Raw genomic sequence first — 17,199 nt, forward strand, 5'->3', positions numbered from 1 at the left:
ATCGAAAACTCAATAGTAAGGGAGATAAAAGGGAAAACTGACTAGCCCTACCGCAAACTCAAAACAAAACCACTAAGACAAGGCATGGGGAGTTACTCAACCACTACTCTCTAATATAGAAACTCAAGCTAGTTGATCCACCACTAAAAGAAATCATCTACGAAGATAAAAAACATTTACATAAGTCTAGATAAGGCAGCCATAACAATCAGGAGATAGCTAATAAGTCAAATAAGCATGTATGGGTATGAAAACCCCAAAACCACACAAAAAGAGAAATATAGGGCACAAATAAGAAAATAAAAAAACTACAATCAATACTTGGATCCTTGACCTTTGGTTAACTGTGGAAGCATAGAATGGATCATGACTTACCTCGACTTGAATACCAGAAGTACCACAAAGAACATTTTGAGCACTAACTCTATCCGGAGGTGAACTAAACCTATAAGACTGACCTGGCTGAGCAAATTATGCACTAGTCCCACATCAGGGACACTGACTAGATCAATGATCAGGCTCTCCACATATATAACAGAGCCCAAAAATTCTGATCTAGGTAGTAGAAAAAGTCATAAGCATATAAAAGATCAACCATTGCTTGGGGAAATTCCTATACTAGTGGTCAAACTCCCCATACTCTCTTCAACCATAATGTGGTTGGCGTTCTTTTCACTTTCCATATGCTTGTCTTCCCTAACAGAAGATTTTATTTCAATTATTTGTACTAATATATTTACTCTTAGTAACACAAGGTTGTAACCCCCCATTTCTCTACTTATTCTCTTCCAAAGTACTTAGCTTCTTGGATCAAAATTATGGTCTCAAAAGAGAATGGGAATAGTCTTCAAACTAGGATGCTAAAGAATTAATTCAATGGCTCAAAAGGTCTATATGGATTTACATTAAGGTGGGTATGACAAGTGGTTTTAAAATGAGGTTACCAAAGAATTGCCTAGATCCTTTCCCTAAATTCTAAACTTCCTTTATTTTCATTAGTCATACACACAGGGCAAGTTCTAGCAATCAAGAGCAATAAGGATTGTACAATTAACCTTACTCATACTGCATATGTTTAATTTCAGAACGACAATTCTTCAAAAATTTCAAAGACAATCAAATAAATTCAACATTATTCAAAATCTAACAACAGAGTCTTAGGTGTATCAATTTAGTCAGTGTTTTCATGTTTTTCAAACCTTTCATCTGCTACCTATGCAATCTGATAGTTGGCAACACTTTATATATATTACAAATATTTAATAAAAAAAAATTTAAATAAACTTTCTATATGGTTCAAAGGGACTATCCATAGCCAAAGAATCAAAAACAAATACCATAAAACCCAAGGTCGGTTAAAAAAAATTAAAGGATATCAACCAAAATATAATAAACAGATTAACCAATGGAGATAAAGCAAAGCATCAATTTGACAAATGTAAACAAATATAACAATTCAGATAAAGTAAAATATCAAACTAACAAAAACAAAAAGAATTAGTTTAAATTATTTAAATAGACATTCCACCCCACACTTAAAGTTGGGCACTATCCTCAGGAGCAGAATCTAGTAGACTTCCCTGTCTACTCATCCATCAGTCCTCCAACAGCTAGATATTCAATCGCCAAATGGTCAAACTCCGTGGCCTCCAAATCTGACTCCATATCTGAGTTTCCTCCTCTTATCCTCATCTATAGGGATGTCATCTTCAGTAGGCTCATAAAAATCAGTCCCAAGTCAAAAGACAACCATAGCATGCTCGTTCAGTGGATATTGCCTTTCTACCTCATAGGGTTCTTCTTCAGTTGAAGCTGAGCCTCTAGTGCGAAGTCGAATCATCTCTAGGACAAACATGCGGGCTTTTATCATATCATCGTGTCTCATTCACTCCTTTGTATTGAGGACTGGGCCGTAAGTGTAGTCTGAGGTAAGGGGGGCCATATTATCAGGTTGTTCCTCGGGTACCCCAGACTTTGGCATATATTCGTGATAAGGCCTCCAAATGCGTACCCTCTACCTTGATGGACTCTGCACTTCTGGATAGATGATTTGATAACAACACCAACATTGACATCCATCTCTCTCATAAGGACATAGACCAAGCACACTCTGTCCTTGTTTATTTTGGTATAGTAGAGGCTTGGAATAAGGTTGTGCATGATAATTGTAACCCACACACGTGCTTTTTTATTAAGATGAGCATATCAGAACATGTAGTGGTAGCCCGAAGCCCGTGATGTACCCACTTTTCTGTCGACCTAGGCCCACATAATATATGTCGAACATCCCAGTATGGTGGTTGAATATTAAAATTAGTTAGGGCAGTTGTTGGCAACTCTAGAGTTCCTAATAACTCGTTGCTGGCCATTGGAGATAGAGAAACATCAACCTCTCACATTGTAATGTAATGAGTATGCTGATCCGGTGATAATTTGCATAAAACTCTTATACCACGTGAAAATTGCAAGGCTTCGAGTCAGCAAACAAGAAAAGAATATTCAGATCCTCTATTGTACTCATGATTTTTGGGTAGTCCATGGCTAACTTTTCCTCATCAATTGGCATATTGGAGAGATAGCGAGACTCGGTTGGTCACTTATAGTAATTCTTCCCTGTCGGATGTACCACTTTCAAGACAAATCGATGAGATTGACCTCGAGGAAAAGGTGAGGAAGGTGGTATAGAGGGTTCCCTATCTCTCTTTTCCTACTTCCATGGCCTGATGGTTCCCATACATGCTTTCGGCTAGAGGACTTTTTTTTTTGCAAATAAGACTACAAAAAACAAAACATGTAAAACCTAGATGTGCATTTGAACTTTAGGCCCACACCCCATACTTAAGCATTTCATTATCATACAATTGAGATGAAGGTACTCAGACTTCCCTTCATTTGAATATTATGTGCATACATACTAACAAACCAACCCACACTTCAAAAAATCAGCGTAGTGACTTCAATACTATACGAATTCACAGAAGCTTTTTGTATTCTAGCATTCTTCTCTAAAAGTAGTATACATGATTCAAGTAATAAAGCATCATCCAAAATTAGATCCTCTAACTTCAAGCATGTTTTCAACCCAAAATTTAGAACAATAGAAAATCAGCCCCTACTATTTTCACAAATCAAACCAATTTCAACACAATACTTTATGTATGCTTACTCAAGAATTCAACATACATTACCCATAACTACCACAAACATCTATTTTTAACAACAAAATAAGAGTTAGAGTTCAAGAACTTAACCCATAATCAATTAACCACAAAAATCAATTTCGTAATAATTTTAAACATGCATAAGCATTTCAATCTAAGAACAATGACAATCAATTGCAATGAGTCAAAACCTAAGGCCGGAGAACTTACTTATGTAAACTTCAACCATTTATACCATAAAAGAAGTTCAAGAACATATACCTTGTTGGTGTGAAGTAGAAACTCACAAAATTATGCTTGAATTTGATGAGTGCGTTGCGGATTTGCTTTAGAAGAGCGGTGTTGTTGAGAGTAGAAGAAAGAAAGGCCTTAATTTGATGAAAAATGTAGTTAAAAGAACACATTTAGGTGTTAAAAACTGATTTGGTTGGGTAAAAACCATTAAAAATGAGAAACTAGTCTTTTTAAATGAATGTTCTCAAAAAATATCCTGGGTCAGCGATGCAGACTTATCGCGGACCTCACTGTTTAGCGTGCCAAAATTTCAAAATTTAATTTGTACACAGCACACTTTACTTGGGACTTATTTTCACCAAAATTATTTGAAAATATACTTTAGAAAAATTGAACTAGGATGGAGCAAGTCCGCGATGCGGAGACATTGCGGACCTCACTATTTAGGACTTCATCCAAACTCTCTTTTTATTATTATTTTTTATTATTTTGTTTTTCTAAATAACTTATACTATCCTAATTATGCAATAAAACAAAATGAAATTTTAGCTTACCAAAAAAAATCTATTATAACCTCTAATTAAAAATAGTTTATACTACTTCACGGGTTGCCTCCTACGCAATGCCTAATTTAAAGTCATGGCACAACTTATTTGTAGCTTAATTTATTCTCGAGCTCAATTCTTACTTCCTCATGATCGACATCTTATCCAAAATAGTTCTTAGAATTTTTCCATTCACGACAAATGTGGCCGATTTTGTGTGTTTTCATAGTTCCACAGCCCCATGTGCCGATATTTGCACTACCTCGAATGGATCACTTCATTTTGATCAAAGCTTACCTAGAAAAAGATGCAAACATGAGTTAAAAAGCAAGACTTTTTGGCCTGACTCAAACATTTGAGAAACTATATGCTTTACATGCCATAGCTTAGTCTTCTCTTCATACAACTTTGCATTCTTAAAAAAGTGGAGTCTGAATTCCTCCAACTCGTGTAGCTGATCTATGCACTTTATAACTACCAATTCCAGTGTCACGACCCAACCACATAGGCCGCGATCGGGTTCCGACCTGGACCCCCGTATACATCCCTATCAGATATAAGAAATATACATAAGAACCCCAATGGGTCATAACATCTTCTTCTACACGTAGCCTCTTTTATTTGTATTCTATCATGAAGGGTACGCTAGACGACAAGGCTTTCATAACATAAAAACATTACAACGCATCGTATAGGTGCAATTGAGACAAACTTACTACTTCCCTTCATCATATTGAAGCCTTAAAAGGCAATAACTCAACTATTATAGTAGTTTTAACATCAAGAAGTGAATGCGACTCATGGTAATGCTTAGAATTTATGAATGGAATCACCCCAAGCTTATATACATATCATTCAGCACTCACGTCTCAGACATGTCAAAACAAAAGAAGGGATAATCTTTACATATTCCCTACTTTCCCTCATGTATTCATCATATACATGTGTGCCGAGGAACGTATGGCCCAATCCTTATATAGTAACATGTGCCGAAGGACGTTCGTCCTGATCCTTATATATATATACCATACCCATCCCATCAAGGGACTCGGTACCATAACTATCTCATCATACCATCATATTTAAGTCAAGGACATATCAAGAGGAGAGAAGGGTAGCTTTACATACCCTTTATTTTTCATCATAGGAGCTCTCACTTAAAGTAGTAGGTAAGGGTCATGAATCATATTCACGGCTTTATGAGTAGATTTTTCCTCACATTTCATATACACATCATACTTAAGACTAAGACATACCAAAAGAGAGAAAGGGTAGCTTTACATACTATCCACTTCCTAACGTATGGAAGGCTTGAGAAGCCCTAGTTCAATTACTGTAAGAGTGCTTTCATCGAGAAGTAAATAAGGACCATGAATTAGTTTGACATTTATGAGTATATTTACCCTCAAGATCATACCATTCATTACTTAAATTAAATTCATGCCAAAAGAAAAGAAGAGATAAGCTTTTCATACCTGTAGTAGCTCATTTGTAACCCAGCTTGCTTTGTTACTCCTTCATCCTATTTAACATGAAAGTAATACCAAGATTATTAACTTTCCACTTTCCAACTTCCAAATCTACGACCAAGTATCCTTAGGTATCATTCCCTTATTTACTCCTCTTTACTAGTCTATTCGTCAGTTATGAAGTTAACGGAAATCGGGCAGCACCTCCCCTATAACTTGCCCTATCCGAACTTCCAATTACATCCTCAGTGACTAAAGAGAACCAACAACAACAATCAATAGGTTATATACAAGTAAACCAATTCAACATTACACAATAAAAACCCCAAACAACTCGCTTAAAACTACGATACCAAAATAGGGTTTTTAATCTCTACTTCATAAAACCTTTAATTATACAAAATGGAGGGTCATGTGGATGAAACCAGAAGCACCCAAACCCCTTTTAGAATACTTTCCATCTCTGCAATGCACAATCAAACCACCTCCAATCCACAGCACCACAATCACAACACACTACTCGACTTCGATTTAACTAAAATGACTTTACTTTAGTTTGTTTCTAATACCAAGCATACTTACGCAATTTTCCTATTTACAGATTTATTTACCATATGTAATACACTTCATAACAACATTATTAACTCAAACTTGAAAAGGAAAACCTTACCTCGCCAAGACTCGCCAAAACTCACCTCGAAAGCTCTCTAGTTGTGGTTGAAACTTTGTGGCTGCTTGTTACCCTTTTGATGCTGCTCCAAATAGAAAATTTACATTATTAACACCTTCATTTTATAGTATTTCACCATACATAATTAATTCATGAAATGACATCGGAGGCTTACCTCTCTTTGGCCAAATCTGTGGCTAGTCTCTCTTTTTCTCTAGCTTTGTCTAGTTTGTTTTGGCTAAGTGTAGCTGCTGAAACATGAGAAATTAGTCATAAATACCTACATATATACCTCCTTAGGAGGTGAAACGTGTAATCCCCTAAGGGTGACACATGTCCAGCTTCCATTGGGCCACTGAATCTATGAATAGCCTCCAAGGCTGCCATATGGCAAGGTGGGCCCACCCCCAAGAAGGTGGGTCGCCTATTTGACCCTAAGTAGGTGTATCACCTACTTCCATGTGTCACTCACTCATGCTTCCATGTGTCATCTCCTTAGGATGCCACATGTCATCCTCTTTTCCGTAGGTTTTTAATCTCGTCTCACTTTAAGAGCTTGTGTATTCCTTGCTACTTAAGCTCGATGTGTTCTCAAGTACCTTAATTACATAGAACATCCAAGTTTGTAGATTACTCAAGTAGGTTGAGTACCACGACTCGTTATTTGGCCTCCAACTCCTTCTAAAGCCTTCTAGACCTATTTCCAACTGTCACTACTCACGTAGAACTTCATAGATAACATGCATCACATGGAAATATTTTAGGGAAAAAAATATGCTCCAATGTACAAAGGTGTGGGGTATGACATCCAGGTCTAGGTTTAACATTTTGATCGCCCAATATGCTTCATGTTCCAATTCTACCAGCAAGTGACATGCTTTTCCAAACACCATATGGTATGGTGAAGTGCCAATTGATGTTTTATATACAGTTTGGTAGGCCCAGAGCACTTCATGTAGTTTGATAGCCCAACCCTTTCTTGTAGCATTAATAGTTTTTTGAAGGATTTGCTTCACCTCATGATTTGATACCTCAACCTGTCCGCTAGTTTGTGGGTGATATGTCGTGGTGATCTTGTGCTTGAAACCAAATTTAGCTAATAAATTCTTTATTATTTGATTTATGAAATGCTTACCTCCATCGTTGATAATAGCCCTTATAGTGCTAAACCTTATAAAAATGTGCTTCTAAAGGAAGCGACTTACCACTTTAAAGTCATTGGTTGGCAAAACAATGGCCTCAACCAATTTAGAAACATAACCAACTGCCACTAGTATATACTAATTTCCATATGACGATGGGAAGGGACCCATGAAGTCAATACCCCATACATCAAAGATTTCTACCTCCAAGATATTATTCAATCTCATCTCGTGCCTTCTTGATATTGTGCCCAACCTTTGGCATTGATCATAACTGTTCACAAATTCTGCAGTATATTTAAATAAATTAGGCTAAAAGAAACCTCACTGCAATACCTTATGGGTTGTTCGTTAGCCTCCATGATGTCCACTGTATGCAGACGAATGACAACTATGTAGAATTTGTTGAACTTCAGATTCAAGCACACATCTCCTTATCATCTGATCACCTTTTTTGAAAAAATAAGGTTCATCGCATATATAGAACTTTGCTTCATATATTAGACTATTCATTTGTTGGGAGTTTGCTCTAGGGGAAAATACCCTACTCACAATGTAGTTCACAATATCTATATATCATGGGAGTTCTTATACCTCTATTACCAATAGTTTCTCATCTGAAAACTCTTTCTTTATCGACTTTTGCTCACCTATGTGGGATGAATCCTCTAATTTGGATAGGTAGTCTGCTATTTGATTTTTGCATCCCCTCATATCTTTTATTTCAATATCAAATTCTTAGAGAAGTAATATCCATCTGATTAATCTAGGTTTAGCATCCTTTTTGTTGAACAAGTACCTGAGGGATGTATGGTCAGTATAAACAATAACTTTTCTACCTACCAGGTAAAAGCGAAATTTATCAAACACATAAACTAAAGCCAACATCTACTTCTCTGTGATAATGTAGTTGGCCTGAGTCGAGTCAAGAGTTGCTGGCATAATAGATGGGGTAAAAAAAATTCTCCTTCCTTTGTCCCAGCACTTCTCCCATTGCTGTGTCACTAACATCGCACATCAGCACAAAAGGTAGCTCCCAGTCAGGAGCTATTAGGATTGGGGCTTCAATCAGCTTCTTCTTCAAGAGTTCAAAGGCATGCAAACATTTATCATCATAAATAAATTTTACCTCTTTTTCTAAAAAGTTGCACATGGGTTTGGCGAACATTGAAAAATCTTTAATGAATCTCCGATAGAATCCGTTATGACCTAGAAAACTGTGGGAACCTTTTACTGAAACCTGTTTGGAAGCTTCTCAATTACTTTAATTTTAGCTTTGTCTACCTCCAAACCATCTTTTGAAACTTTGTGCCCCAACCCAATACCCTCCTTTACTAAGAAATGACATTTTTCACAGTTTAAGACGAGATTTGTTTCCTGACACCTTGCTAGTACTTTCTCTAGATTATGCAAACAAAAATCAAAAGACTCTCCAAATACTGAAAACTCATCCATAAAAATCTCTACAAACACTTCCACCGTATCATGAAGTAGAGCAATCATGCACTTCTGAAAAGTGGCAGGAGCATTGCAAAGACCAAATGGCATACTCTTAAATGCATATGTCCCATATGGGCATGTGATTGTTGTCTTTTCCTTATACTCTGATGCAATGGTAATCAGGTTGTAACTCGAATACCCATCTAAGAAATAATAGTACTCTTGGCCTGCTAACCTGTCAAGTATTTGGTCAATAAATGGTACAGGGTAGTGATCTTTCCTTGTGGCACCATTTAACTTTTTGTTATCTATGCATATACACTGATCAATTACTGTTCTTGTGGGGATTAACTGGATTTTCTCATTACCCACTTACTGTCAGAGATTGAATATATTATGCCTGCATATAGACACTTAATTATCTCTTTTTTTACCACCTTTTTCATGATAGAGTTTAACCGGCATTATGGTTGTGCACTAGCCTTGTGTCCTTCTTCCATGAAAATCATATCCATGCACAAAGAGTGGCTGATACCATTTTCCATCCAATTACCTTCTTATGAATTTTTAATACCTCAAGTGCTTTTGTGACATGCATCTTAGACAAAGCCAAAGAAAGAATTATAGGTAAGGTATTTTCCTTTCAAGAAAAGCATACCTGAGATATGATGGTATTTGCTTAAACTCCAAGTTAGGAGCTTGTTCCAGACATAGCTTGGGTGAAGGAAACAATTCTCTATTCAAAGGTTCTACCTTCTTTCTCTTCATGCTGACATTTGGTATATCAAGTACACTATTTAACTCTTAAGCTTCCATGTCCTCTTCAATATCTTGACCTATCACAACTCTTTCCAAAGAATCTTTTGCTAAAATGCATTGAGATGAGACTTCCTCATAGATGACAATTATAATAGACAACTCTTCATAGACTGCAGGCAACTTTAGTGTTTGATATACATCGAACACCTCCATTTTTTCATATAATCTCATCGTCAATCTACCTACATCCACATCAATAATTTCACCTCCTATTGCTAAGAACGTACGCCTAAAGATAAAAGGAACATCTGGGTCAGGCACAAAATCTAATACAACAAAATTAGAAGGAAAGATAAGGGATCCCACTTGAACTAAAACATCCTCAATAATACCATTTGGTCTAGCTACAGAATGATCAACTAATTGTAACAAAATGGTTGATGATTTATGTTCTTCGAGGCCTAATTTCTTAAGCATAGATCTAGGCATCAAGTTTATGCTAGCACCTAGATCACAGAGACCTCTTGCATTACTATACTTAACAATAGTTACTTGTACCGTGAAACTACCTGGATCTTTTTGTTTAGTTAGAAGCTTAACATTTTTAAAGATTCTTGAACTATACTCTTCAGTGAGTGTCATGGCTTCAAATTCAACTAACTTGCTCATGTTTACCTGCTTGAGGTTTGGATCAGTGTTACCTGGTAAGTCACCCTACGGGTGAGAATTCTGAGCACTTGCTAGCTGTCCCACTTGTTTCTCTAAATTTTGAGTAGTGATTTGATATTGACTAACGTCTGCAGCTAGCTTTGCTTGGTCATTCATGAGTTTTTAAGCATGTCTTCCACACTCAAATTTCCTGCACTACTTGATTATTGGTTACTTTGGTTTTGCTGATTATAATGTTGGCCTCCTCTTTGTGATCTATATTACCCGTGTCCTTGATTGTTGTACTTCTGCCCACTTCCTTGTGGTCTAAATTATGTTTGCCCTTGATGTTGGTTTTGCTAATTTCCACCCTATGAGAGGTTTGAATGGTTTCTCCAATTTGGGTTGTAAGTATTTCCATACTTCGGATTACCTCCACCCTTAGGTTCATTACCCATGAAATTTACTGACTCAGGATTAGCTCCATACTATTCTACCACATGTTCACTACTACCACACACCTCGCACCATATGTGTTGTTGTTAAACCATATTCACTGGAGCTTGCTGTTGTCCTTTTGCTAAAGTGTTGAAATGGGTTGTCATCATATTTTGCATTGCAATAATCTGTGCAGTCAATGTCGTCACTACATCAACTTCTAACATGCCTGCTTGTTTTTGAACCACAGGTCTAGAGTTTCCTCTATTCCACTCAAGATTTCCCTGAGATATGCAATTAAGCAATGTATAAAGCTCGTCATATGTTTTCTCTAGTGTCTGTCCATCTGCTGCAGAGTAAAGCTGAATTTTGGTGTTGGGTTCCAACCCTTCAATGAAAGTGTGGACCAACACTTGATTAGCTTGATGATAATGAGGAGAAATAATGAGTAAAGATTTAAACCTGTCCCAAGATTGGTACAAATTTTCTCTAGATTTTGGTTTAAAGCTTAAAATTTTAGCCCTCAACTTAGCTTTCTTGCCCGATGGAAAGAACTTGATAAGAATCTTGTGAGCCAAATCATTCCATAAAGTGATTGAATTTGGTGGTTCCGACTGCAACCACCTTTTATATTCCCCCAACAAAGAAAAGGGAAATAAGGTTAACCTTACAGAGACATAAGATACCCCATTAGGCTTATACGTATGGCTAATCTCCAAGAAGTTCTGTATGTAGACTTGAAATATTCATGAGGAAAACTTGTAAACTACCTATTAGAGTGCAACAACTGCACCGTGTTCTGTTTTAATTCAAATCTTCCTCCAGCAAGTGGTTTTTTATTACTAGAGGTGACATTCACAGTGAGCGGGGCTGCCACAATACGTACTATCCTGGCTTCCATCTCCATAGGGACCTCTATAGGAACTTCATTTATATCACTTAGATTTACCTGTGGTACAGGATATAGAGTAGCTACTCTTTTTCTTTTCTAATGCAAAAATCTTTCAGGCTCAGCTAACGGCTCTACAATGTTCCCACTTCTGTCCAATATTCCTTTGTGAATTCTCATACAAGACATAACAACTAAGAGCAAGTTGTTAACACGAACACAAGAAATAAAGAAACTTTGCAAAGAAAATTATTGCCAAATTAAACTAATTCCCCAGAAATGGCTCTAAAAACTTGTTGTATCCAAACACACACGCAAGTGTATGCGGTGTCAAAAGTAATATAATGATCCTTTTTAATAGCCGGATATCGAACCCACAGAGAAATTTAATTAGCCTTTAGTTTATTTTTTAATGAATCAAATTATTCATGTGTATTTTCAAAGGGTTGAGTTTATTTATATCTAAAATGATTATAGCAAAAAATTATATAAGAAAATGATTCAAAGATATTAGAGAAATTTTATCAATTTAAAGAAGAGTCCCAGGGTTGTAGAACTTATAGATTTCCTATCTAAAATCCTTTACTTTGGTATCTAATGGGTCTTTTGATTACTAATTTACAGGGTTGATTTTATAATTATGATCTTTCGACCTCTAATTGCCTACTTTTGTTGACAGCATAAATATACTGTTAAGCGAGGATAAGCATTAACCAACAAAAATACATTAATCATATCATCCTGTTTAGTAACCAAACATGGTGTATAAATATATGTCACGGTCATTCTATACACGAATTATTCTAGACAATTTTAGGACAAACATACTTCCTATATTCTAGTGTTCTATCCTCTTTCTTTCTTTTGAGCTCTGGGTGGACAACAATTTGTTTTAATTCTATTAAGCATTAAAAAAATCAAAACAAGAATATAAGATTAATCACATAAAGCATTCATTTTCAACCAAAGAAAATAAGATTTAAACCTTCATCTTATGGCTACAACCCAAGAACAAGGTGATTAAGCCACTCATCATTTGTAACATAATTACATAAATCATTAATAACATAAAAACTTTAATTTATATGAAAGAAAAGAAGAAAATATCACCTAAAGTAGTTCTTCCTTCGTCTTTCTTCACTCCAAATCCGACAATATGATCTACTTTTTAATAAAGTATGTAAAAGTACTATTTATAACACCAAAAACATGGAGTTAAATTAGGCACACCAAAGTCTGTGATGCGGGCTTGGTTCAATTTAGTGTAATTTTTCATTTTCTGTGTCAGTGGAAATTTGTTCTATTAAAAACTAGGTCCACGACGCAGACATGGCACGCACCACACTGTTGAGTCAAATAAATTCTAAGTTTTAAAATTAAATTACTAAATCTAAGTGCACAACGCGGATACACTTCTCTATGATGCATTTTATTCATATATTTGTTCCCAACTTCTCCTTTGAGCTCCACTTTCAATCCGATCATGTTTTGAATATCCATTCTTTCTCAATTAGCCCTGAAAGTATCTAATCATATTGGTTGGTTACAACAATACATAAATATGCAAAAATATGAACTAAACTCTAGGAATTTTGATCTCAACTTGACTAACGAATTATGTATTTTATTTTCTATTAGGCACATAAATGTACCCAAGATCATATTTTATGAAAAATTTATGAATGAATTAAAGATTCTTTATATAAATAATTTTATGAATGATGATTCTATGATGTTTCAAGCAAAGTTAAAAATAGGAAAAGTTAAGTCATAAAAGATGTTTATGATCAAAGATATGTAATAATGGAAGGACTTCATACACATTGAATGAAGTTATACGATAGATGAGCTAATCCTATGATTTTACTATGATGATGCTAAATAAGCTATTCTTATGATGTTGTATAACGATAGATTGATATTAGTTATTATCTTTTCCTATGTTGTTTATGATAAGGTTTTATAAGTTTCGTTGTTATACTGACTAAGCACCGAGAGGAACTTTAGGTGGGGTTTGGTCTGACAATGCAATTAGTTACCCAAAGGAATCCTAGTAGCAACTTTTATCCCACAACACGTTGCCCGCATAGGTTTATATATGCCAATATGGTAAATTAGTTGATCCATAAAGCACAGTTAAAAGAGTTACTTAATGGAGTATGACCTGTCAAGGTAGCCTCCCCTATCTCGATGTAGGAGTCATCAGATTACATATATTATCCCGCAAGGTTTTATATGTCGATTAAAGGTCCAATCTCACACAGTTTCAGTTAAGTTATGAGTTCTTATGATGAATATTAGATTATTTTGATACATTGACTAATGAGATAAATGTTTTAATGTTTTCATGACTTTACTCATGTTTTAAATATATTGGTCTTGCATCCCATGATTCATATTGATTATGTCCTATGTTTATTTTTTATGCATATTCTCACATACTTAGTGCATTTCATGTACTAACACATACTTTTTGCCTATATTATACCATAATGTAGGGACCGATGATCAAGTTCATCCTCCTCCCGCTCATAGATAGAGTTTACTATAGGAAAAGAAAGCTCGTTTCAAGTGAGTGAGCTCTTAGGTTTCTTGTTGGTGAGTCCTCAAAGTTCAAGGATATGATATTTATTTCAGATTTAACAGTTGTACTTCATTATTCTTATGTTGTCTATTGGGTGAGCTGGGAGATTGTCTCATGCCTCCATCTAGTATTAGAGGCATGTAAGATAAAAAATAATTTATGTTGTCATTTTCTCATTTTGAGACTTAAGTTCTATTTGAGACTATGCTTTTGTATCATTGATTCTTGTTCATTTATTTCATGTACCTTATGTTTTCTCATAAATATTATTCTAAGAGGCTTGGGTGGAGTCCTTCAGTATTCTAGTTGTCTTGTAACGAGTATGCCCTAGATAGGATTATGATAAACTTTGTATCAGAGCACAAGGTTCAAGTGTCCTAGGGAGTCTAACATGCTGCGTCAAGTAAAGTCTTATTTATCAATCTGAAGAGAACCCAAGCTATGAATACGAGGTTATAATATATCTTAAGAAATACTTGACTTCTTTCATGATCTCATCATGCTACAGAGTTAAACTCTTAGGTTTCCTCCTCTAGCGCTTTCTCTTTGCAATTATGAAATCATGCCTTCAAAGAGATCTAATTTGAAGGAATATTTCATAGGAGTTGCAAGGTCCAAATAATCCTTTGAATGATCAAGTGACTAACTATGGAGTTTCGTGCCGCTTTTGAAATGTTAGCCCAAGCCGTGACTACTCAAGTGAATCGATGGGTGGACGCTTCTTAAGTTGTGACTACTACGGCTTTGAGGGTTAGATATTTCACAAGGATGAACCCTTCTGAGTTTCATGTATTGAAGGTTGATGAGGATCCCCAAGACTTTAATGATGAGTTATACAAAATTGTAGAGATTATGGGAGTGTCTTTAGAAGAGAAGGCAGAATTGGTGGCTTATAAAATCAAGGTTGTCGATCATGTGTGGTATAACTAATAGAAAGCCGAATGGGTGGAAGAGGGTATTATAGGTTGGGAAAAGTTCAAAATTGCATTTTTTGATCACTTCATCCCACTTGAGTTAAGAGAGGCAAAGGTGTTTGAATTTGTCAACCTCAAGCAAGCAAACATGAGTGTGAGGGAGTATGCCCTCAAGTTCACAAAGTAATCCAAGTATGCTCCATCCTTGGTAGCTGACTCTCGTGCCTGAATGAGTAAGTTTATTTTGAGAGTGTCCAACATGGTTATAAAAGAATGCTGAACCAATATGATCATCAAGAATATGGATATCTCTAGGCTAGTTACTTATATTGAGAAACTTAATGGAGAAAATCTTAAGGAGAGAAGTACAGGGAGTCTAAAAGGGCTCAGTATGAAGGTGGGCCTTCTCACAACAAATCCGGTGCGGAAAATGGTCGTTCCCAACAAGGTGAAAAGTTTCAAGGCCAAAGTTCTTAAAACACTCCATTTAAGAAATTTGGGAAGGATAGAGTGCCAAATCCTAAGGCACAAGGTGGAGCATCGGTGGTCGATTTATCCCTCCATGTAAGAAGTGTGGGAATAAGCATAGAGGAGAATGTTTGGCAGGATTGGATGTGTATTTCAAGTGAGGAAAGCCCGGTCATTAAGAAAGAGAGTGTAGGAGTGGGGCTAGACACCAGAGTCAGACTCAGACTATCGATCAGCTAGATCAGCATGCTACTACTTTAGGTGGCGGTCAGCATAAAAATAGATTTTATGCCCTTCAGACTCATTAGGAGTTAGACGATTCCCTCGATGTTATGACTAGTATGTTGAAGGTCTTTAACTTTGATATTTGTACATTATTAGATCCGAGTGCTACTCTATTATTTGTTACTCCTAATCTTTCTTTGAGATTCATTGTTAGTTCCGAGATGAGATTCATTATTTGTTCCGAGATCTTGCTAGAGCATTTTTTGATCTAAACTCTGGTTGGAGATTATTTCTGGCTAAAAGAATTTATAGAAATTATCCAGTTTTAGTTTGTCATAAAGTCAACTCTGTTGATCTAGTAGAGCTTTATATTACTGATTTTGATGTTATTCTTTGTATGGATTGGCTTCACGCATGTTATGCCTCTGTATGTTATAGAATCCATATAGTTAAGCCTCTATATGTTGTAGAATCCATGTAGTTAAGTTTCAGTTTCCTAATGAGTCAGTCCTAGAATGGAAAGGTAGTAACTCCATGCTTAAAGGTCAATTAATCTAATGCCTTAAATCACAAAAAGAATTATTTCCATAGGTTACATTTATCATTTAGTTTGGGTTAGAGATACTAACTCTAAAACTCATACTCTTGAGTCAGTTTCAATTGTTCATGAGTTTCCAAAAGTTTTCCTCGATGACCTCCTAGGTATTCCTCCCAAAAGGGATATAAAATTCGATATCAATCTTCTTTCCGATAATCATCCTATCCTCTATTCCTCTTTATCGAATGGCCCCGACAAAATTAAAATAGTATAAGGATCAGTTTAAGGATTTTCTAAATAAGGGTTTCATTGGACCGAGTATCTCTCTATGAGGTGCTCTAGTTCTCTTTGTAAGAAAGAAGGATAGTTATCTTTTTATGCGTATTGAGTATCAAAAATTATACAAGGTCACAATTAAGAATAAGTATCCCATTCCAAGGATTGATGACTTGTTCAATCAACTTCAAGAAGGAAGCTACTTTTCAAAGATTGATCTTCCATCGGGTTATCATCAACTTCGAGTGAGGGAATGTGTCATTCCAAAGATGGATTTTATAACTTGGTATGGTAACTTTGAATTTTGGTTATGTCTTGTAGACTAACAAATGCCCCTGCAGCTTTATGGATTTGATGAACAAGGTGTTCAAGCAATACTTGGATATGTTTGTGATTGTCTTCATTGATGATATTTTTATCTACTATCTGAGTAAAAAAAAGAGCATGCCCATAAATTGAGGATTGTGTTGCAATTTCTTAAGGACAGTCAGTTGGTTAAGGTCACTTTCTTTCCTTGGTCATGTTATTTCTGGAGAAGGAATTATAGTTGATCCAAAGAGACCGAGGAGGTTAAGAATTACCCTAGACCGTTGAATCCTTTTAATATTCAGAGTTTCTTGGGCTTAGAGGGTTATTATAGATGGTTTGTGAAAGGTTACTCTTCCATTGCATCACTCTTGACTACATTAAATCAAAAGAAGGTGAAATTTCAATGGTCTGAGGCTTGTGAGAAAAGCTTCTAAGAATTCATGTGAGAAAAGCTTCCAAGAATTAAAGGATAGGCTTACCTCTGCTTCGA

The 17,199-nt window shown here is 35.8% G+C and overlaps 1 protein-coding gene across 1 annotated transcript; it reads right to left on the reverse strand.

The window, feature by feature from the left end:
* Positions 1 to 9,465: 9,465 nt before the first annotated feature.
* On the reverse strand, positions 9,466 to 10,089 carry LOC129894723 (uncharacterized). Its single transcript, XM_055970378.1, has one exon. It carries the CDS (start codon positions 10,087 to 10,089, stop codon positions 9,466 to 9,468), a length of 624 nt encoding a protein of 207 aa, XP_055826353.1.
* Between the last annotated feature and the right edge of the window lie 7,110 nt (positions 10,090 to 17,199).

The sequence above is a fragment of the Solanum dulcamara genome, chromosome 7, assembly GCF_947179165.1.
Source record: "Solanum dulcamara chromosome 7, daSolDulc1.2, whole genome shotgun sequence".
In the NCBI taxonomy this organism is placed as follows: Eukaryota; Viridiplantae; Streptophyta; class Magnoliopsida; order Solanales; family Solanaceae; genus Solanum; species Solanum dulcamara.

Bases quoted from the DNA above. Each gene is read 5' to 3' on its own strand.
- LOC129894723 (XM_055970378.1), bottom strand. From the start codon at position 10,089: ATGAGCAAGTTAGTTGAATTTGAAGCCATGACACTCACTGAAGAGTAT.